Source organism: Syngnathus leptorhynchus, chromosome 8 (genome assembly GCF_054491065.1).
Source record: "Syngnathus leptorhynchus isolate UIUO chromosome 8, UIUO_Slep, whole genome shotgun sequence".
Lineage (NCBI taxonomy): Eukaryota > Metazoa > Chordata > Actinopteri > Syngnathiformes > Syngnathidae > Syngnathus > Syngnathus leptorhynchus.
The window spans coordinates 929,633-951,852 of NC_141202.1; the positions used below are offsets into that span (position 1 = coordinate 929,633).

Here is a 22,220-nt window from a genome sequence, read left to right on the forward strand (position 1 = left end):
TCCAAAAGTGTCTTTCTAAAGATGACAATGTTTCGCTCAATAACAATTAACAACAGCTTTGTCCTAATATTTGATTTATTCGACAGCAAGATAGGCACAGAATCATAAAAATATAGAAAATGACATTTCAAAAACGTTGTGGTATTCAATCCAAGAAAATATACAAAAGTAATCGAATTGCAAATCATGAGAAAGTACCTTCTGGCAATATAAAGAGAACGTTCGAATTTAGATGAAAAAAATAAAAAGATAAGAATATCGTACACATGTTAATATGAATGTTGTTTTAAAATAATAAAAGATGTCATAACAAAAGTAACACAACCTAAAATATGTTGTTTGTGATAAAAGAACCAGTGAAGTAAAATAATAACAATTAAAAATACTTGTCAGACAAAAATTCACAGTCATCCCAAATTCTTCTTATTAAAAGTCATTCATAAAAATAAAGCTAAAACAAATCGCAAAGAGGGGCACCATTTTAGAGAGCAGGATCAGGGTCAGTGAAGAAAAAAAGAAAATCGTGATCATTTGAATCAGGGAGACGTCTAAAAGATGCAGGACACCGGCCGGCCGGTCGGCCTCCTGCCTTCAAGTAAGCATCTTGGTGATTGGACGGACTTGCGCTCAAATGCCTTCAAGAAAGAATTGACACGTCTTAACTTAACGAAGCGCCGCAGGTGGGGATGAAGAAGAAGGTGCGTTCGCTTCGGGGACAGTCGTCAGCCTGAGTTGAGCTAGGCGGGCGGGCGTGGTTTCTTTTTCTTTGCATTGTCTTACTTTTTGTGGTTTGCGAGTGAGCACCCCAACCCCCTTGCCAGGCATCCAGCCATCCTTCCAGCTAGTCAGCCATCCTTCCAGCCAGTCAGCCAGCCAGTCATCCTGCCAGTCAGCCAGTCAGCCCTCATTGTTTGACAAGCATGGAGCAAGCCCTGCCTGCCTCCCCCCTTTTTTGTTGACCCTGCTGCGCCGCTCTCCTTCACTTTTTGCGCGATCTAGTGGCGTGGCGTGGCGTGGCGACGGCCTGCGTGGATTACTGCGTGTGCATGCGTGGGTGCTCTGATCTTTTTACGTAGACAGAGGACGAGATATGGGCTCCGTTTCCAACCAGGAATTCTCAGGTCGAGTATCAACCAACCCCCTGTGTGCGCTGCTTAATTGATTAATTAACTTTTTTTTTTTTTTCATTATGTCTGTGTAATTGGTTTGGGGTTTTTGTTTTTTTTTTGTTTAGGGGTTTGCAAGGCGGACGAAGACGAGGGCCCCAGCCCGGCCGAGGAGGACTCTGAGACCCTCCAGGGCCTGGGCTTGTGCAAGTGGTTCAACGTACGCATGGGCTTCGGCTTCCTGTCCATGACGAGCCGGGACGGCGTGCAGCTGGACGAGCCCGTGGATGTCTTCGTGCATCAGGTAAATTCCACGTTAAAATAATTCATAAAGCACACATGCTTCAAAAAAATACAAGCAGAGAATATTTTAGTTTAGGAAAATCCACGAAATTGTGTTTTTTTGGGGGGTTGGTATTTTTTTTTTATTTTTTTTTTAGTGTGGTGGTAGTGGACCTGGAGGTTGGTGTCAGCTACGTGAGTGTCGTTCCCACCCCTAGTAGGGGGGAACACGTGGAAGCATGGTTGAAGCAAGCCCAGATGCTGGCTTTCCTTTCCAAAGCCATTTTCAGATCATGTGTGTTTGCTATCAAATTCAAAATAGGGAGCTGACAGAGCTTTTGCAAAATCTTTTCTGCATTCCAAGGTGAAATGCAATTTCATTGACTATATTCTCTCAATGAAACTTTTGATTGACATGAGCTTATCACAAATGTTGCCATCCAAAAACTTTAAAAAAAAAGATATAAAATTCAGGACAGTTTAGGAACAGTTCAACATTCCAAATGATTCAACGTTCAGAGTAAAATTCTCAAACGTCAACATTTCCCACTTCAAAGCTTTGAAATATATACTGCCCTTGCGTCTTAACTGATTCCAAGCCTTCAAGCATTTCATTCCACTTCCTCCACATTTCAATCAATCCCACCCGCACCTCGCCGGGGCCACTTTCACACATCATTCACTTGTGTCTGTGAATGAGGTGTCTTTCTTGTTATATCAGGCAGACTCGCACAGGTATTAAAAAGAGAGAGAGGTGAGGATGACGAGTTCGCCCCACACGCACACACACGTGCACGCACACACACACACACACACGTGCACGCACACAGTCCCAGTGGCTCCGGTGCAGCGTGATAAGATAAAGACTTAGCATGCGAATGAAAGGCGCGCCTGCTCGCTCGCTCGCTGCCTCATTCACTTCAAGGTTCCTGTCGTAAATTCATTCAACCCCCACAAACCACGCAGGCTTCGTGGAGAGTTGAGAAGGTGGGCTAAAAAAAAAATCACTCATTGCCGTTCAATGTAGTCATGAATCTCTGCATTTCTTTTCCATCTATTTAATTGATTCCCATTGGAGGCAATGTAAACCTGAAATTCGATTGCAGGAGTGAGGTTAAGAATATTAAATGTCATTTAGACAGAGATGAAGTTTAAAAAAAAAAACAACTAAAAATAATGATAATGCAAATCTCCTTAAAGTGTAAGGAATCCCAACATAAGAAGCTTTAATGTTTTGTTTTCATATAGAATAACCTGACACAGAATTCATAAGAATAGAGCCACAAATTATCATTCAGAATTCAAGTCAATCTGAGTATATTTTGACTTTATTCAATTTCAAATAAAAAAGACACAGATGCGTCATAAATCAGCACACTCTTGAAGGACTTTATAAAAGCGTCAATTTAATTCCAAAAAATTGTCATCGATTACACCGCTGAAGTCAAGTCAATTTGAAACAGAAAACTTGTTGAGCAAAATAGTGCAAATAGAAAAGGCTTGCGTGTTGCGTGCAGCCTTATGTTATGATAGCAAACAATAGCAATATCATCTTTGCATGAGTGAGCCACAAAAGATCCGGCAAATTAATCCAATTAAATACAATCTTTGCGCCAGTGAGCTACAAAGGACAAATTGATCCAATTAATTCATCAAAGCCAAAGGATTAAACACATCCCGAATGTTGACTTTTACGTGACTTGTCTCAATCATCAAGCCATCTTCCCAAGGTGGCCCACAATCCCTGCGTAGAGGTGCGCGTGGCACTGACGGATTCGGAAAGGTTAAGGAAACATAAAAAAGCCACAGAGAGGGAGGCCCGGGCTGTAAAATTAGTAGCCGCGTGTCACCCAAAATCAACTCCCAGGATCCATCGGGCCTTTTGTGCAGGTGGACAATGGGGCCATACATGTGAATGGGGCGCCCCTCGGCGCGTGACCGAGTCCCTCTTTGTCTCACGGACAGTCCTTCTATTGCCCACTCCGGCCTCTGATGTCTTCCTCGGCCATTACGCAACTAAAGTCCGGCCTAGTTTTACAGTAAGGACGACAACAACAACAGAAAAGATGCAAAAAGTCCATCTTCCTGTTGATGGCCTTTTGTTGGTCACATGCGGGAAAGGAAATGGGAGCGCAGTCATCAACAGCTTCTGGCTTGGTCACGTAGGACTTTGCAATTTGGTTTTACGACAAACAAGCTTCCCGATGTTATCGGAGAGAAAAACACATAGCTTTGGTTTAGCATTGTCTGCTTAGCCTTATGCTAACATGGCTAGTAATTGATAGTCTGCTAGTTAGCTAACGACGGTTGTTTGGCCAATTTCTCTTTAGATATCGTCTGAACATTTGAGCAAATTCTAGTTTGGTGACTGAGGCCTTTTGATCAACCGAGAGATGTTTTGAAATGTATTCCAAAAGTTGTTTGCCTTTTTAATCCTAATCCGTTAGCCGTCTTTCTGTGGAATCTCTCAAGTGTTTGAGTTGATTGTAACTTTTTTTTTATTCCCATTTGATGAATTCACAGCCCCCCCCCCGTCCCCCCCTTCTTTTCTGGCACGCGTCGTCACACAAACCCCGAAATCAAATCGCAAATCAAAATGTCGCGGGCTTCCGCAGGGTGGGCTGTTTTTTTGGGAGGGGGTTAGGGTTAATCAAAGGAAGACATCACTCAGACCAACACCACCCCCCACCCATCCACCCTACCCTAAAACTTTTAATCTTGTTCGTCTTTGTGCCCAACAACCATCCAAGGAATGTCATCCTGATCACACACACACACACACACACACACACCCTTGCCTTCCCACCCCACCCCCATCCCCTTTAGATTTGAGCAGTGGTCAGTGTTAGCCGAGTGGGGGGCTGCAGTGTGGAATGCTGTTCCTCCATCCAGAGAGCGAGGTGGGGGGGATGGGTTGAAGGTTACCCACATCAGGTTGACCATTGGGGGGGAGGGGGGGTCATTAAGCAATACCACTGAGTGTACTATGTTGGAGAAGTAATTCTATTCCTAAAGTACAAGTACTTGGCAAAATAAAAAAAGACTCATTGTTTCTTCTCTAGAGCAAGTTACACATGGACGGCTTCCGCAGCCTGAAGGAAGGCGAAGCTGTGGAGTTTACCTTCAAGAAGTCCCCCAAAGGCCTGGAGTCCCAGCGGGTCACGGGCCCCGGCGGGATCCACTGCGTGGGCAGCGAGCGTAGACCCAAAGGCAAGAAAGTCCAGAAGAGACGCTCCAAAGGAGATCGGTAAGCAACTTTCATCTCCATTTTGAAACAAAGCCATGAGCAAGCCAAAGTAACCGTTGCCTCTGCGCAACCCCCCTTGGGAACCCCCCTGCCCCCATTTGCATGGCTTTGCAGAGGTTTGACATGTGAACCTGGATCAATAAGTGTTTAAATTTGGAGAATCCCCACACCCACCCGGGTGGCCCTCCAGTCCGAACAAAAGATGTCCGTTCATTTTGAATATTTTTGGTTTGGTGGGTGAAGCGATCCCAAAGACTGCACGGATGTGGCTCATGTTTTGTGTTGCTCCCAAGAACTGCGTGGATGTGAGTCATGTTTTGTTTTGTGTTGCGCGCCTCTCTGAATATCATTAAGGCGCCGGCCGGGGGTTAGAGGTGTATCGCCTTCACCCCGCTGTCATTTGCGATTAGAGCCATCGAGTAGTCGGTGTGAGAGTGGACATCGTTACGGTTTGTGCGCTTCGGCGGCGGCGTGAATCCATTGATAAGATATCGTTCGCCCCTTCGGCACTATTTAGTTTTGATTTGGATTATTATTATTTCCAAAATTTTAAACGAAGTCCAGATTTCCACAGGGCAGTAAAGATTCCCCCCCCCCCCCCCCCCCCAGCCTGACCAAAATCAATCTAAAATAGATGTTTGGGCCTTAGGTCTAGGTTCTGATGATTCATTTTGAAATGAAGTCACCATTTTCACAGGGGAGTGAGTCAAGAAAGCGCTGTCCGTTCGTTTAATTGATAACAGATGCGAGAGGCAAGGCAAGCGGGTGAAAGGTCAGTGTTGCCATGGGAACAATGTATGAGTAAATGCAAGCAAAGCGCCGTGGTGCTGGGTAAGGGGTCAGGGTTCAGAGGTCATTACTGCCGCCCTCTCGGACAAAGGAGCACTTCCCTTCGGCGCTCCTGACGACGGATGCTGATTCAAGGGCGGTGCCGTGACGCCCGTACGGCGTCCTCAACGGGCAAAAGCAGCTCATTTGTTTCAACTTCAATGGTGCAAAGGGGATGACCCCCCCCCCTCCCGGTACCAAGTGACCACCCCACGCCCACCATCCATCCATCCATCCATCCATCCATCCATCCATCTATCCATCCATCCATCCATCCATCTGTCCTTTTCCACCCGTGCCCTCTGTGCTGTACCACTGCTGGCGTCTTATTGGACCTTGAGTTCAATGCCAGTGAGTCAAAAAACGAAAACAAACGGTCTGGTTCGATTCAAATGGATTCAGTTACATCACAATGTCAGCCATGTTGACGTCAAACCGTTATTGTAGATTAAATGTAGTGAATTTGATTTGAAAAATAACCAAATTGTATTGACTTGAAGGCTAGCTTTCACTTTGCCCTCCCCAAAAAATACAATTAGAAAGAATTTCCTGTCTGTTGCCTAAGACAAAGGCTGGCTGCCGTGATATAATAGAGGTATGTTGAAATTGGTGCCATCTGTGACCTGAAATGCCCCCATCAGTCCAAATGAAATGGCGCCCTCTTGTGGCGAGTAACACTTTTTGAAGCTACTCATATTGCGGAAAAATTCTAGTCCACTTGTGATGTCATTTTCCAAAAGTCATATTTCTATATATTTATTTTCTATATCTTTTTTTTAAGAAGGTGGGGATTTTTTCTGTAAAAAGAAAATATTTTTCAAAGTGCTGTAATACTAAATCATTTTTTAAATGATCCTTTTATTTTTTTCCCCCACTGTAATATAATGGAAGATTGACAGTAATTCAGTGAGAGAGCTCATATTTTCAAAGCAATGCTGGCTGGCTGGCGCCGCAAATGAACTGATGCACCATCCTGATATTCTTGCAGGTGCTACAACTGCGGCGGTCTGGACCACCACGCCAAAGAGTGCAAGTTGCCGCCTCAACCTAAAAAGTGCCACTTCTGCCAGAGCATCGATCACATGGTGGCCAATTGTCCAATCAAAGCACAGCAGCCCTCGCCGGCTTCTCAGGGAAAGCCGTCCGCCCTGAAGGCCAACGAGGAGGAGAAAGGTGGACACGCCTCCACCCCGCCACCACCGCCGCCGCCGCCTCAAGAGGCCTCCGATTAGGCCTGGTGGAGGTATTTTGTATTTTTTTTTGTTTTTTTTCCTTGGAAGGTGGGCAGTATGGTTAGCACGGAGGCCAATCAAACTGCTTCGACTGAGGAATCGCCTCCCGTCTGAAGCTTCTTTTGGAACTACCTCAGGTCAAAACAAGTTTTCTCAAGAAGAATGTTGCTGATTTTATTTTATTTTTTTCATATATTTTTTTAATTTGTTCTTTTTGCTTCCACTCAGGAATACTGCTGTATTATTGCACTCTTTCCAATAGTGAGAATGACTGCTGATGTTTCAAGACCTTTGACTTTCGGGTGGCAAAAACTTAGACAAGCCTTCATGTTGGTTGTATCGTACCAATATTTACAACATTCACTCAATTGGTTCTGATTGAGGCGCTTTAAATTTTTTTTTTGAAGAAGAAGAAATGAAAATGATAAATCTCATCGGCAGTAATCAAAGACTTTTGCCACCCGGAAGTACCCTGGCGCCTTTTGTTTATGATGAAAAGAAGGGCCCGACTGATTAATTGGCTTGCAGACTTAATTGTGCGATATTAGCTCTTCAAAAAAAAATTGTTTTCTCTATTGTAAAGTTAAACAAATGTTAAAAGACAAAAGATTGTAAAATGGTCAATCTTCACGCCTATAATTAGCATCTACATTGTTGTTAGCATTAAGGGACCAAAAATGTTATTTTATTTGCGTTTTATTCATTGGCCAAATAATTGGTTATTATAATTTTGCTCCCCTAAATATTGAAATTGACAGGGACTTAGACGGGTCTTAATGAAAACGTCTGTCGGAGATGATCGGATAGATTATCCTGAAGTTTTTCTTGACCTCGCCTCTTCCTCGACCGGTCTACCTCATTTTGTTGTCGGTCAGTGGCTGCGGTCACGTGAGCCACTCTAGCCCGCTTACTTTTCCAACCACTAGTACCACCTGCCTGATAAGCTTTTTATGGCCTTTGGTGTGACGTAGCATATGCTACACAATTAGCAAAAGCACACTGACCACACACACACACTTCATACCTCACTTTGGATAGAATTCCAATCAATTAGGCATATACATTCCATCATCAGTACTATTAAGCGCACACGAGAGCACGACGACGCTGCATCCATCCATCCATCACTTCCGATTGTAGTTACTGAGGCCTTCAGCTAGCGCTCCTCTTGCTACTTGAAAGCAAAGCGCACACTGTGATGTTACCAGTGGGATGGCTGGTGTTTTTTTTTTAATTCCCTAACCCTTTTGTTTTTTTTAAGATCCAAAGTGATCATTATTTAAGACACCACCCTCCCAAGTGTTGGGTCATCTGTGCTGGAAACAGCCAAGCCTGCGCCGAAGAGCCCCTACGTCGTACTAGCTAGCTAAAATCGGCGCTATACTCCCGTTTTACAGGAGACGCCGACGCTCTCAATTAATATATAATATGTAAAATTATTCGGGGTTTTTTTTTTTTTTTTTTTGAAAGAGAGAGAGACAAAATAATCACGCTACGTATTTATTTTCATCCAGAATTAGGCGTTCCAACACTCAGGTAACTTAATCGGTGCCCTTTGATTATTGAGTTCAGCACATTAGAAAATCAAGATTGGCATAATCGTTGGTGTTGGATCGGTTAAATTTGTCCAATTGGAGTGAAACGAGATGCGGCCTACATTTTTACTAATAAGAAACTGGCATGGAAGTCGGAGTTTGGAACATTGAGAGACATTCAAATTGATGAATTTATCCTTCATTGTCCATCAACTTCACTGCCCATCCAGTGTATGAATTTATTCTTCAGCATCAGCAACTTACAGAATGTAATTTACGGGTATAGTATAGTATTTTTAATCATTTGCTCTGTTTTCTTTCCTCAAACATTCTATCTATGCCAAAACCAATGCAATGTGCACTAATGATGTGTCAGATGCATTATTTTTTTTATATATATATAAATATATATTCAGGTTAGCCTCTTTAGAATTACCTCTCCTTTTATATATGTTTTAGTTTTTTTGATTCACGCGCTCGTTGGCTCACCTCAGGAAATAAAACCCCCGTTTGGAAAACTCAGGGAATAGTTGGGACGGGTTAGAAAGGAGTCGACGAGCGGACGCCGAATGTTGTGCACGCGTCGCCGTTATTTGTCGTGTTTTCCTCCGTAATGGTCGAAGATGGTGATGTAGTTGAATATTATAAATGAAGGGGTGGTGATGGGGGGGGGGGCTTGAATAGTGAAATCCTCCTTTTCCAAATGTGGCTTGTTCTAGACTATCAGTGCTAATGACACACACTTGTTCAGATTGGGGAACGTACAAGCAAACAAATGGTCCTAGCTCCCCAACTTGGATAAGCTGCAATGCTCAGGGTAACTCTTTGTTTGTGACCATCAGCCATTTTTGTTTTTTTTGGTTCATGATGTATCTTATCAATTGAATGGCTGGAGATCATTTCCACCCAAAGGGTACCAAAAAAATGTGCATTTATTACTGATGAATGTAATCAATGTTTACTGCCATGGAAACAATGATCTTGATCTCAGGCTAGTTTTGTCCAAGATGAGCAGTGTGTAGTGTTTACTGCCATGATGTTTCATTATGTAAAGATCCTTCTCCATTTCAAAATAAATATGACAATACTCTTGTTTTCTGCTCAGGCACTCACTGGACACTTCTTTTGGTACAGAATGTGAATTAGTTGTATCCAAAATGCTGACTTTACAATAACCTGTATGGAAATAATGCTGGTCTATAATGTCAGGAGTGATCATTTGATATTTAGTCAAATATTTTCCAAAATCCTCAATTGAATAGATATATTTGAGTGTCTGCATCAAGTCGGCATGTCAAAACACTAAATTGTGTTTTCCAATATTAGAATGATCCAAAAATATGTGTCACTATTTAATAAGTAGCTTTGAAAAAGTAGCAGTATTACTTTCGGTGTCAAGTAATCCGCTCCAATATATAAGCTCTGTCCACTTGGAGGCGCTGTTTTTTATTGACATACTTACTTGGGTCATTCCAACATGGCCGCCCCCTTCCAGCAAGATTAGCTCAACTAGCCCTCGCACTCTGGCGAATATTGTGTCCGTTTTCACGTCACAATGTGGCCACAACTTGGCACCGTTTGTTATACAAACGTTTTACTTTGTCGAAGAAACTTGTTGGTCGCTGCTCTTGACAAACGTCGCCGAGGAGCAGCTGAAGCTGATCCTAACATTCGCCACCTGAGCCGCTGCAAAGCTCTGGTGTACACAAACCACGGAGATCCTGCCCATGTCGTACAGTAAGAACTTCAAAACAATTTTTTTCTAAGTTTGTACATTTTATTTTTCCATTGATTTATTCTCCTTATGTTTTGGGGCATTTCATGACCTATTAAGTACAGTCCTTTGCCAACTTTTGAGGATAATGTGAAGACTATGCCCATTAGGTTGCAGACTGTGGAGCTTCCCCCACTGGGTCCAAAAGAAGTTCTGGTTAAAATCCTGGCTGCTCCCATCAACCCATCTGACATCAACATGATCCAAGGTACCAAAAAATTGTTCAAGAATTTTGACAGGGTTTTCACAAAGTTCTAAATGGAGCTCCTCCCCTCAATTCAATACAGTTGCTTCACACCATATTGTCACATTTTTTGTTTTTTTTAGGGACGTATGCCATTCTGCCCGACCTCCCGGCCATTGGTGGCAATGAGGGAGTGGCCCAGGTGGTGGAGGTGGGCGGCCAGGTCACGTCTCTCCAAAAAGGAGACCGGGTCATCCCAAGAGACGCCGGATTGGGTAATTGAACGCTTGCGGCTTTTGCGCGACCCGTTTGCAGCCTCTGGGTTTCCGTCGACAGGCACGTGGAGGACGGCGGCCGTGTTGGACGAAGGAGATGTGATCTCGGTGCCTGGAGACATCCCCCTGTTGGCGGCCGCCACACTCGGGGTGAATCCCTGCACTGCTTTCAGGATGCTGGCTGATTTTGAGCACCTGGAGCCAGGTGGAAAACAATTCTTAGCTTGAAAATGTAGCCAACCGAAAGAAATGTTCCAACATCCCCAGCGGTTGACTTTGCAGGTGATTGGGTGATCCAGAATGCAGCTAACAGCGGCGTGGGACAGGCGCTCATTCAGATTGCAGCAGCCAGGGGGATAAACACCATCAACGTCCTCCGAGACAGGTTGAATCCAAATCGTGATTACTGCCGATTGATTTCTATTTTGAATTTCTCAAGATATGTGAGCCTGACTTCATTTTCATGCTCTGCGCACTTTTCTTTCTTTACAAAGGCCCGAGTTCACCCAGCTCAGTGATAGGCTGAAAGCGCTGGGAGCGAATCACGTGATCAAGGAGGACGCACTGAGACGACCTGAGATGAAGGAACTCTTCGAGGTGCGTCTTCTGTTTGTTTTTGCTAGCGCTGGTGTGAGAACCCAGGAAAGCTAGCAGCTGAATAATCTTTCTTTGCAGACGTGTCCGAAGCCCAAACTGGCTTTAAATGCAGTTGGAGGGAAGAGTGCCACCGAGCTGCTCCGTCATCTCCGGTGAGCGCGCTGCTCAGTCCAAAAAATATAAATAAATAAAAAATTCTTTTGTAACACAAGCGTGTTGACGACAGGATGGGAGGATCCATGGTGACCTACGGGGGGATGTCCAAACAGCCCGTGACTGTCCCTGTGGTACGCCGCATTATCGCCTTGGAAATGTAACTCCTAGCCAAATTCTTTTTTTTTCTCCCTCTCATGTTATATTCCCCCACTATCTGCTTCCTTAGAGCGCTCTTATTTTTAAGGACGTGAAAGTGTGCGGCTTCTGGGTGACGCAGTGGAAGAGACAACACTCAACTGGTGATGTGCTTGCCGCGTACCTTTGACTGATTATGGAAAAATTGAATTTATGTAGCCTTATACATTTCATATTGGGATGGTGCACATGTCAAATGAGGTTTTACTGGACTAAAATGCTCCGTTGTTTGCGGATCCAGGAGCGTTCCGAAGCATGCTGGACCAGCTGTGCTCCCTCGTCCGCCAGGGAAAGCTGAGCGCTCCCGCCTGTGCCGAGGTGGCTCTGGGCGACTACCGCCAAGCTCTGGACGCCGCCATGCGGCCTCTCACCTCGGCCAAGCAGATCCTGATCACGTGATGAAGCGTCAGGTTGAAAGTTCACCATTGTAGAGTCACAATCTTCTTTTATGAGCCATGAAGTCATTATTGATACATAAGAGGCGTCATCTAGGATGGAATCCTTCCGCCTTTATCGTAGGCCATAGAATCAACAGAAAGAAATCATTTTATTTTCAAGCAGCATACAAAGAGTAATATAATTTGTAGAAATGAGGAATGAACTAAATCACGTATCTGTGAATGTCACACAGTTTTTCTTTTACCTGGTTTATGTTTGCGATTGTCATGACTACTCGGCGGATTTTTCGATAACGTTAAAATGCAAAGCTTTCGTCATTAAAAGGCTACAGTGCGTGTTTGAAGGTAGTGGATAACAAAAGTCTACACACACCCTTTTTAAACTTGTCATATTGACAAAATGAAATTTCCAAGTGAAATACAAGTAAAAAATAAATAACTGAGATAATGGCAAAGGAAACATGACTGTGGGATTGTCGCTATAATGTTTTTAAAATTGGTTGGAATTGCCGACAAGAAACACACGGCTACCTACGACAAAATCATTTGTAATTATTAGGAGGATATTTTGGCTTCCTCCAACGTGCCATCCGTGCAAATGGCCAACTACTGCCGAGCAAAAAGCAACAGGAGGGCGGCGGCGGCCGCGCCGACGACGCTCGGCGGGGCCCCTCCGAGGTTGCCGGCCGCCGACTCCGTGGCCAGGCAGCGCTCGTACCTGTGGTAGTCGACCTCGCGCGTGGCGCACACGTGATCCGCGCGGCAGCCTTTGTCGCACTGGCTCAGGTCAAAGTTGACCGAATTGAAGCGGTAGTACTGCTGCAGGCTGCAGTGGTCTTTGGAGATGCCCTCCAGGACCTTCTGCATGGAGGCCGGAGAGGCGTCGGCCACCTGGAAGCTCTCGGTCAACCGGTACTCCTTCTCCCAGCCGTCCTGGCCCATGTTGGCACGCGTCAAGTTCAGATAGTACGTCACCACGTCCTAAAGACAAAACAAAAACGGCCGATGTTCAGTGGCGTGTTTGAGAATGCAGAGAGTGTAGAACATGCAGTACAGAAACAGCCCGCCAGGGGTTGTAATTTACAGTTTGGTGAGAGCAGTACAACGTGTATGTGAAGAAAACTAGTGTTTGGGGAAGGAAAGGTTGCGCCTGGCGTACTTGAAGCACAAGCGTTGTGACGTCGTATTCAAAGATGCGAATGCCAGGATTGTTGGCACCGTTCTTGACTCCGACAAGCGTGGTCTTCCATGGCGTCACCCCCGGGCTGAGGAACATGGTGCTGATGGGGGAGTCTGCAGGGAAAAGGACACATTTGCTACACATCCGCCCAGATTGCTCACACGCTGAGCACACATTACCTTTGGCGTCGTAGAACATGCGGAAGGCGTCGGTGTGGTGGTGGCCGAAGAACTGTCCCTTAATGACCGCGTGGTGCTTCTGAATCAGTTCCAGGTAGCGCTTGTTGAACTGCGGCCTGAACCAAGGCGTGTTCCTCTTCTTCTCAAACATCCCCGGAGGGACGTGGCCGATGACGTACACCTGCAGGACAAGCCACGCGGTGAAGAGAAGATTGGTGAGAAATGTCAATCTTTGTCCCGTTATTTGACTTTGCCTTTTCTTTGTCGGCGGCCGCCTTTGTGAGGACTCCATCGGCCCAGTCAAACTGGTTGGCCGGATCCTCGTGGTTCTGGGTGACCAGGTTGCGTTGGTAGTAGAGATTTGTGTTGAGCACCAACATCCTGAAACCTGGGCGATTCAAAAGTCTTTCTGTGTAGTAGCCACCTGCAATGGAAGATGGACAACATTTGGGAAGTTGTCAAGTCATTGCTCGGATGAAACCAGGCGGAATTGTCGAATTCTCATCAAAGTTGGCCAAAAGTTACCATTTCAATGAACTCGACTTAAGGCATATAAAAGCTAAAAGACTGCCAACCCGGTTCATATCTTTGACGTCCATATCCGTCAATGGCACTGAAGGAGTTACGGCGGATAACAATGTTGTAAGCTTTGAAGAAGGAGGACCTTTTTTGAAGGTTTCTCGTGACTCTTTCTCCAACCAGCGCTCCCACATTTCGGCTGTTCGGTTGTACATGTAGTTGTAACCGCCGGGAAGCTGGCTCTTGGGGTGGTAGTCATGGTTGCCCAGGGCAGAGTACACCTTGGTTCCTCCACAGATGGCAAATAACATAAAACCTTTATGGCTCTTCATTGAAACAGACTTCCTCCCATATTTCCCACTCAGAGCCGCACGTACCTGGAAAGACGTTTTGGATGATTTCCGTGAGGTTGCCGATTATGCGCAGGACGGCTTCCTCGCCCAGATTCTCATCGGGAACGTGCGGCGTGTCGTCTCTGTATGGAGATGGTACCATGTTAAGCTGACTCAAATATCCTCCTAATAATTACAAATGCCAATTCACCATGTTTGCTTGGGCTCCATTCGTTGACCTGAGTTTGCGGTAAAAGCATTTTTTCATAGTAATAAAATAATAAAAACTCGTCATCGAAATCCAATCTGAAAACTAAATACCGTTAAAAATACCAAAATAATGATCAGAGGCTCGTTTGCTACGCGCCATATGCCAACTTTATCTCTTCATCAGATTTTTTCTATTGTGACCATTTCACACATGACAAATACCTAGAAATAGAAAAAGCAAAACAACTAAACATGATCGAATAAAAAAAGAGAAAAAAAAATGCAAACAAATTGAATTTGAGTGCTAAAGAGAAAAGACCAAATGAAGCTACCTACCCTGTCCACACAATAAAATCTGGGTCGGGCAGAATAGCCTTCATGGCGTGAATGGAGGAGTTGATGAGCTTCCAGGGGGAGTCGCAGGCATAGTTGCCAAAGGGACCCGCCTGCTCTGCTGGATTCAATCCGCTTGAGTCGCACACTTTTGCGGGGTCCTCGCTCCAGTCGTAGGACGGATCCCAGTGGAGATCAGTGATGTGCCAAAAATGGCCTAATCCGTATGAATCGATCCAAACAATGCAGTGAGACTTTTGATTGACAGACTACTAAATCTTTCGAAAAGTCATGACTCACCCGACAGCGCAAAGGAGCCTTGAAGAAGCAGGCAACATAGCAGCAACTTTTCTGCAGACATGTTGAAAGGAAGCCGGCACACAAATCTGCCCGCCTGCCTGTGTTCAAGGCCACGTTGAATAGGAGAGGCCAAAGAGCGATATGATGTCATGCCTTTATTGCTTATGGTAATACATATTAGTCAATCATTCACCGAGATGGGAAACCACGAGGTGTCGATTTTCACGTTACTTCTGCATTTTGCATAACTTGGTAGCTTGGCAACTAACTGGGTATCATTTCTCAAGGGAACGACAAGTGTCATTATTTCCTATAGATTGATTTGATTTGTTTTATTTCAGCCAGTACATAAAGAAGACAATTACTACAGATTCATTTCATATTTATTTGACATGACTTGTCAAAAAAGGAAGCGGGAGGAAGCGCTTCCGCTTATCTAGTCCTGTCTCAATTACAACCAAGGTTTCACTACCTTCAATCTCAATGACTACAATGCATGAAGAGAAAAGTAACAAAAGAAAAAAAACATACATTTGACCAGCATAACATCATTTGAATCATACAGCACTAACAAATTTGGATAAGTTTGGATAAAAGTGAAAAAACTAAGGAAAACACAAATTTGACCAGTATAACATATGATTTGAATACAGCAATACCTGATTGCTGTATTCAAATCATGTTATCCTAAATTCATTCAATTGATTTTGTGCAATCAAGATATGCTTTTGATGACAAAATAAAATTGTTATAATTTGGTGATCTATCTCGAGATTTATCAGTGCCATCAAAGGGTTACATTTAAATGGTTTAACATCAATCAATCAATCAATGAATAGAATTAACATGACAAACAACATTTCAAAAGTTTGATTCGCCTTGTGATATTTTTGTGGCGTCTTGAGTTTAAATCTTAATATAAGACTGTTGTTTCTTTTTTACGTTTACATTTTCATGGTCCCCAAAAAATCTGAATGTCGCTGTTTGTGAACAGTTGCGCGTTTCGCTTCCGGTGAAGGCAACGCAGACAAACGGAAATGGGATATATCTTCAAATCCCCTGGATTTGACTGTCAGGCACTTTCCTGTAATGTTTTCTCCTGAAGTACATTTTTTTTTATTTACCAAAACAAAATGTAAAATGGGTCACAAAATATGACTTTTATTTTGCTTGAATATATCTTCGGATTGTCCTTATCCTTTGAAAAATTATTGAAGGGTCTGACAGACGACGATGAGGGCGTGACTATTTAAACAGTTAATGGCTTCGCGGGAAACGTACGTGACGCATGCGCGCTGTGTTGAATCGCTCGCGCGCGAGAGTACTCCAGGAAGAAAGCTCAATTCTTTGCGTCCCTTGTAACTCTTGTTTCCATTTCCTAAAAGTCTATTTTCGAGCCCTATTTGCATAAAATGTGGAACCAGGGTGAGTGTGACGCCCGGACGTTGACTCGAAATGCGAAGTTTTTAGGCTATGGCTAACGAAAGTCAGGCCACTTGTCATTTGGCTTTTTGTGGCGTCTCGAATGAGCCGAACCGAACCGAGCCGAGCCGAACCGAACATGCTGTCTGTGACATGCTCACACAAACGCAAACGTCCTTGTTGTTGTTTTTAGGAGGCTACGGTGAGTCGAGTATGGTTGGGGGTTACACTCAGTCGCCCGGAGGCTTTGCGTCACCCTCCTTGTCCCAGGGAGAGAAAAAGGTACAAACTGGGAATTGAGAAAGTATCACAAACTCCATTTTACAAGGTGACAAAAGTAGAGCTGTCGACTGATTTTTCTCTACATTGTTTTGTACGATGCCTTTGCATTGACCCCCAGTTCCCAAAAAATCAATCCAATTGGGGAGCTTTTTGCAGCACGCTTCAAGGTGTCGGTTGCCATGATTGTTTTGTAGAGAACCAGAAGCTCACAGATCATCCCATGCACCGTGTCCCAGCTCATGTCCGCCTCACACTCGGACGAGTCCTTCAAAGTTGGCGAAGTGGAGGTGTCACAGGTGAGGTGGCACGTCAACTGCCCCCCCCTCCTTTCATCCATCCCTGGAATACTAAAACAAGTGTTTGCTCATGCAGGTAACCCTTGTGGGAATCATCCGAAGTACTGACAAAACCATGACTTCCATCCAATACATGGTGGACGACATGACGTGTGCCCCCATGGACGTGAAGCTGTGGGTGGACTTGGAGGTATGAATGAATATTTTGCCCGTTCAAAAGTATGTGTGATGTAGGTAGTCAAGCAGCTTGTTAAGTTTGGTCTCTGTGGTTGGAGGACCCCAGCGCCGACAGCACCGTGCTACCTCCCGGCACCTACGTCAAAGTCTCGGGAAACATGCGCTCCTTTCAGGTAAGGCTCCGTTACTAGTAGAACCTACGTGACCCCGAAGTTGAACTTTACATACACGGGGGAAAAAAATGTTGCTTTTTATCTAGTTTTTCCTTCTTCTGCCACTTGGCCACTAAATGGTGGCAGCAAACAGTGAAAGTACAGGTTCTGTTGTGTTTTGGGCTCGCATTTAGTTTTTTTTGTTTTTTCCTTTTCTTCTTTTGAAACAGGAGTAACCTAAAATAATCCGATAAATGAACACTTCATATTAAAATAAACATGAGTGAAGTGCGCGTCGTCCCAAAAAGTTTCACACGAATAAACAAACAAAGCCACCACCGCAATGACGTACGTCCCTTGATGGAAATAAAGAGCAATGCAAAGAGTTGTAAAGTGTAGCTGTGTGTACGTGTGTACATGCAGAATCACAGGTCGCTGGTGGCGTTTCGTGTCAGGCCGCTGGAGGACATGAACGAGATCACCTCGCACATGCTGGAAGTGGTCCAGGCGCACATGGCGCTCAGCAAGCCGCAAAGCTCGGTGAGGAAACCTTTGCAGAATAAAACCGACTATTCTCTTGTTCATTTTCATTTGAGTCCGGGTAACATTGTTGCCATTCAATGTTAATGCTACATGCTAACTGGTTAAGAACAACAACAACAACAAATCTTGGCAGCATTGTTAGCATATAGCGTGCAAACTTTTGAACATGTCAAATGTTTTATGATGGATTTTAAGGCTTTGTCTTTGGGTCCAGGCCGGTTTCGGAACGAGCAGCTACGCGTCGTCCATGCCGCAGAGCTACGCTACCGGTAACATGGACTCGGGCTACGCGGGCGCACGCGACGTGGTCAACAATGGCTTGAGCAGCAATCAGAACCAGGTAAGCACCGCTTAGGTGCAACGACCTCGCCCGGACGTGACCTTCAACAACTTCCTTTGTGGACGTCAAGGTGCTGAGTCTGATCAAAGGCTGTCCGGATCCACAAGGCATCGGCCTTCATGACTTGAAGACCAGACTGCCCAACATCAGTATGATGGCCATCAAGTAAGAGATTTTTGAAACAGATGCATCAAATTGCTTTTTTTGGGGGGGTTTGTTTGTTTTTCCACCACAATTTAATATTGCTGCAAGTAGCAGCTGTAAATACAGCACAAACTATAACACCCAAATACTTGTAATAGTTGATTTGTTTTTCCAAAAATACACTGCAAATTTGAAGGGGTGGGGCATTTCATTCGATGTTAAATTGATTTAAAAGTATTTTCTGTCGCCCTATTTAACAAGGTTTCCCTGGTAGGGGGGGAAAAAAATTATTTCAACAGACATTCATGAGTTAATGTTAGTATAGCGAGCATCAATGATGAAAGGATGTTTTGAGTTTGCAGAAGTCGGCCACAGCAACCTCACGCTTGACTTGAAAATGTGCATGTGGCACTCACACTTCATGAAGCTTGACTGCCACAAGCAGATGTTCTTTTCTTTCCTAAACACTTCCTCTAACAAATGTTTCTGAGCAAATCCAATGGCACTGAAGTTTTCCCACTACTTTGCAATTTTGAATTCATTCATCAACACTTGATTATCTTCCCGTAGGCAAGTTGTGGAATTTTTGAGCAATGAGGGTCACATCTTCTCCACCATCGACGAAGACCACTACAAGTCGACCGATTGCGACCTTTAGTACTTTCCATGTAATCTGTAATTGTAAACATTTCATTTCCAAAGTAAACCTCTTAAATAAATCAAATAGCATTGTTCTCAGCTCATGACCGGTCTTATTTTTAATGCACAAATCAAGGGGTATTTAAAAAAAGTAGACAGCTGACTTTTTTTTTCTGCAAATACTGTCAGAGTCAGGAACTCATGAAACTGGCGTCAATATCATGGTCATTAAACTTTAAAACAATAGATTTGAACAAAAACGGATATTCATGATCTAAACCCACTTAGTAGAACAAAACATTCTCTCGAGCTTTCTCCAGCATCATTGTGAGCACGTCTTCCTCATCGTCGTCGTCGCTTTTTCTTTGTTGACCGGATCTGAGGGGACACGAGCAAATAGTCACCAGCCAATTGTAGCACATAGATAAACATTCAAGCTCACCAAATTAGCATCGGCGGTACTCGTGGGTCATGTGCTACAACTGAGGCTACAAATTAAATGTACAAACTGGAAATCTAAGTACAATTATATTTAACATTTATACATTTGATTTTTATTGGAAGTGATTGTTTTCATCAATTGTGTGTACAAAATAGGACTCATGCAGTGTGTGTTTATATATACACAGACAATTAATTGGTGAATCAGCAACTAATCAATCATTTTTTTTGAGCCTCGGAATGAGTTGAACATCTCATGGCACCACCCCAGCAATTTTAGTGTGTTGTTCTTTACGATGGTGTTTTTTGAACCACTGATAAGGCGTATGAATAAAATAAATACGTGAGGAAGAGTTGACTGGAACACGGCGGTGGGGGTTCCCATTTCTGGGGCTCACTTTGAAACTTGTAACTTGCCGCTGTCGTAAGTGTTGGCCGCGGCCTTCGGAACAGACATCGTTGACAGACTGCGTGGTGCGGATGCTGGCAGCTGAAAGAAAGAAAAAAAAACTTTGTGGCTTTCTAATGTGTGACTGATAGCATACAGTAAGGTCTCAAGTTACGGAAAAGATGTGTCTGCAAAGCACTTTTGATACATATCTTTTATCTTATATACATACATATATATATATATTATTTATTTATTTTTTTAAACGTAAATGCCAACTTACAACAGCTGGCAACGGCAAGAAGCTCCTTCTACCGCCGATGGTCATGTCATCAAAGGTTTCGGTCAGGACGGTTTTGTTCGCTTCCGGCGCCGATGGATTCCTTTTTGGTGGTCTAGGAGGAGGCTTCGTAGCCAGAAGGATGTCCTTTGGAAACTCGTGCCAAAACTTCTCCGTCACCTCCGTGACGCGTTCCACGCTGCATTTTGGGACCTGGTTCGGGGGCCACGGGAGCGGCTGCCGGACGCAGAAGACGTTCATGCCGAGTCTCTCGGTTGGGATCTCAAAGCAGATGTCGGGCGTGTGCAGGAAGCTGGCCCGGATGGTGGGCTCCAGGACGGTCCCTTCTATTCGGAGACAGGAAAAGTCAACCAGAGGGTCTTTCTCCAGCCCGGGGTCCGGGGTCACAGCTTTCACATCTAGACGAGCCATCTGGCTCAGTTGGTTGAGCGTGTACTTCTTGTTGCCGCTCAGCAGCTCCATGAAATTGCCTTGCATGTGCAAAGGCAGATAAATGCAGTCCTCCGTCTTGCCTTCTCCATCTTCGTCATCATCTCCTTCGTCGGCCTCGCCGAGGCGCCGGCAAACGACGGCGTCTACCCGGCCGCCCGGGAGCGGGACCTTTTGGCATCCGAGGACTTCCAGTCGCTCGCCGATGGAGAGGCCGGGAAAGCCTTCCTCTTCCACTTCCTCGCAGTTTCTCGTGGCGGACACTTTTAATCCCGGAGTTTGGGCGGCCGCCGCCACGTAGAGCTCGTACACGGACTCGAAGCCCCGGGGTTGCCTGCGGAAGCGGCCCGCGTACTCCTCGGAGACCACGAAGTACCGCCGCGCCTTGTGCTTCGTCACGCTGGACATGAGCGTCACGGGCGAGCTTGTCTTTCCGTGGAAGATCAACTGGATCCCAGTCTGGAGCTGCGGCAGCCAACTGCCCTTGAACATTGAGGAGGCCTCAAGAACATCCACAACCTCCACCACCACGGGGAAGGTTTGAACTTCCGCTAAGCTGAGAGGAGTCACAAAGCTGATGTCCTCGCACCCGTCGGTGATATCCACCACATCCATGGCCAAGGTGGACAGGAACTGCAGAACGTTCTTCCTCACTGCCAGCCACAAAGAGAAGACAGGTTTGGATCATCTTTTAAAGGGCTTCCCGCATTTTGGGAACATTGCTCACTGTTCATGATGGCGCTGATCTGGTAGACAGGGCTGAGGACCAGCGTGCGTTGGCACATGGCGGCGTTGTCGAAACGGAAGCGTTGACTGCGTAGGCCCGGTGACATCACAATGTCCCTCGGGGTGAAGCGTTCTTCGTTGCCGTGCACGTAGAACTCGCCGCGCGTCCCCAGCGGCACGTCCACCTCGACCGAGGCCTGCCCCGGGCCGACCAGGACGCGGCAGCGGCAGCGCTCGTCCTTTTCCGCCACGGATAGCAAAGTCAGGACGGTGCCTGTCCCCAGCGTGACGTCGGCCAACGCCATCTTGGTGGAGCTGGTGAACGTGACGGGGAGACTCCTTTTGAAGCTCACGGGCCTGACTTTGACCAGTTCCTCGATGGTGCTGTACGGCGTCTCCTCTGGAATCACCTTTAACAGGCCTGAGAAAACAACGGACGTATTGACTACTTGCAGCGGAAGTCACAGGGCAGCCATCTTGTGTTGCCGCCGTTACTGACGAGACGAACGAAAGCCTCGCAAAGGAGGAACTTAACAGATTGCAATCAATCATTCCGAGTATATCGTGTGATCTTATAATCTAAAAATAGAATACGATATATCTTTTTTGTCACCTTCGTGGTCGACGGGTAGCTCGAAGGTCTCGTTGCTGCTGACGTCCTCGCAACAAACAGATGTGAGTTCCATGTCGGTGACCTTGATGATGTCCCCGGTGGAGAAGCACACCTCATTCCCGGAAATCTCATAGACAGAGCCTTCGAATGACAAATAGGATAGGAGAGGAGAAGTTATGAGGAGACTTGAAAGCGTTCATTTTTCCCACCAATGAAACCTACCTTGGAAGTAGACCCCCGAGCAGACCTGGAGGATTTTGGGCAGACAAGCGCTGTCCAGGGATGCGATGTACTGCTGGAGCGGGAGCGCCATGGTGGTGGAGCCGAGAGCAGCAAATGCTTCTTGCAGGCTCGAGTGTGCGTGATGTTCCTTGCGCGGTTGAAAACACCCCCCCACAAAAGAGCCAAGGAGGAAGTAGCCGGCCTCTGCGCAGTGCTCGCTTGCATGCAAACATTTGCTATGAC

The 22,220-nt window shown here is 45.3% G+C and overlaps 5 protein-coding genes across 6 annotated transcripts; 3 read left to right on the plus strand and 2 right to left on the minus strand.

Annotated features, from left to right (window-relative positions):
- Positions 1-731: 731 nt before the first annotated feature.
- Positions 732-9,331, plus strand: lin28aa (lin-28 homolog Aa). Its single transcript, XM_085919107.1, has 4 exons — positions 732-1,121; positions 1,235-1,410; positions 4,451-4,635; positions 6,452-9,331. Exons 1-4 carry the CDS (start codon positions 1,091-1,093, stop codon positions 6,693-6,695), a joined length of 636 nt encoding a protein of 211 aa, XP_085775233.1. The 5' UTR covers positions 732-1,090; the 3' UTR covers positions 6,696-9,331.
- Positions 9,332-9,693: 362 nt separating this feature from the next.
- mecr (mitochondrial trans-2-enoyl-CoA reductase) lies at positions 9,694-12,291 on the plus strand. Of its 2 annotated transcripts, XM_085919241.1 has the most exons (10): positions 9,694-9,967; positions 10,115-10,212; positions 10,332-10,463; positions 10,525-10,668; positions 10,746-10,848; positions 10,958-11,060; positions 11,139-11,212; positions 11,287-11,347; positions 11,443-11,515; positions 11,653-12,291. In XM_085919241.1, the coding sequence occupies exons 1-10, from the start codon at positions 9,786-9,788 to the stop codon at positions 11,808-11,810; spliced, it is 1,128 nt and encodes a 375-aa protein (XP_085775367.1). In that variant the 5' UTR covers positions 9,694-9,785; the 3' UTR covers positions 11,811-12,291. The 2 variants fall into 2 exon arrangements, with proteins under 2 accessions (XP_085775367.1, XP_085775368.1); XM_085919242.1 differs by lacking the exon at positions 11,653-12,291 and having other exon boundaries at positions 11,287-11,373; positions 11,461-11,497.
- On the minus strand, positions 11,913-14,940 carry smpdl3b (sphingomyelin phosphodiesterase acid like 3B). Its single transcript, XM_085919240.1, has 8 exons — positions 14,863-14,940; positions 14,566-14,779; positions 14,065-14,162; positions 13,833-13,976; positions 13,423-13,592; positions 13,169-13,349; positions 12,969-13,102; positions 11,913-12,790 (listed from the first exon to the last, which is right to left on the minus strand). The coding sequence occupies exons 1-8, from the start codon at positions 14,921-14,923 to the stop codon at positions 12,416-12,418; spliced, it is 1,377 nt and encodes a 458-aa protein (XP_085775366.1). The 5' UTR covers positions 14,924-14,940; the 3' UTR covers positions 11,913-12,415.
- A 1,188-nt stretch (positions 14,941-16,128) lies between these two features.
- Positions 16,129-18,956, plus strand: rpa2 (replication protein A2). The gene is made up of 9 exons (XM_085919331.1): positions 16,129-16,287; positions 16,478-16,566; positions 16,761-16,862; positions 16,939-17,052; positions 17,138-17,212; positions 17,615-17,731; positions 17,949-18,074; positions 18,145-18,239; positions 18,789-18,956. Exons 1-9 carry the CDS (start codon positions 16,275-16,277, stop codon positions 18,874-18,876), a joined length of 819 nt encoding a protein of 272 aa, XP_085775457.1. The 5' UTR covers positions 16,129-16,274; the 3' UTR covers positions 18,877-18,956.
- themis2 (thymocyte selection associated family member 2) lies at positions 18,954-22,101 on the minus strand. The gene is made up of 6 exons (XM_085919330.1): positions 21,978-22,101; positions 21,756-21,896; positions 21,144-21,563; positions 19,970-21,069; positions 19,697-19,788; positions 18,954-19,235 (listed from the first exon to the last, which is right to left on the minus strand). The coding sequence occupies exons 1-6, from the start codon at positions 22,066-22,068 to the stop codon at positions 19,142-19,144; spliced, it is 1,938 nt and encodes a 645-aa protein (XP_085775456.1). The 5' UTR covers positions 22,069-22,101; the 3' UTR covers positions 18,954-19,141.
- Positions 22,102-22,220: the final 119 nt, after the last annotated feature.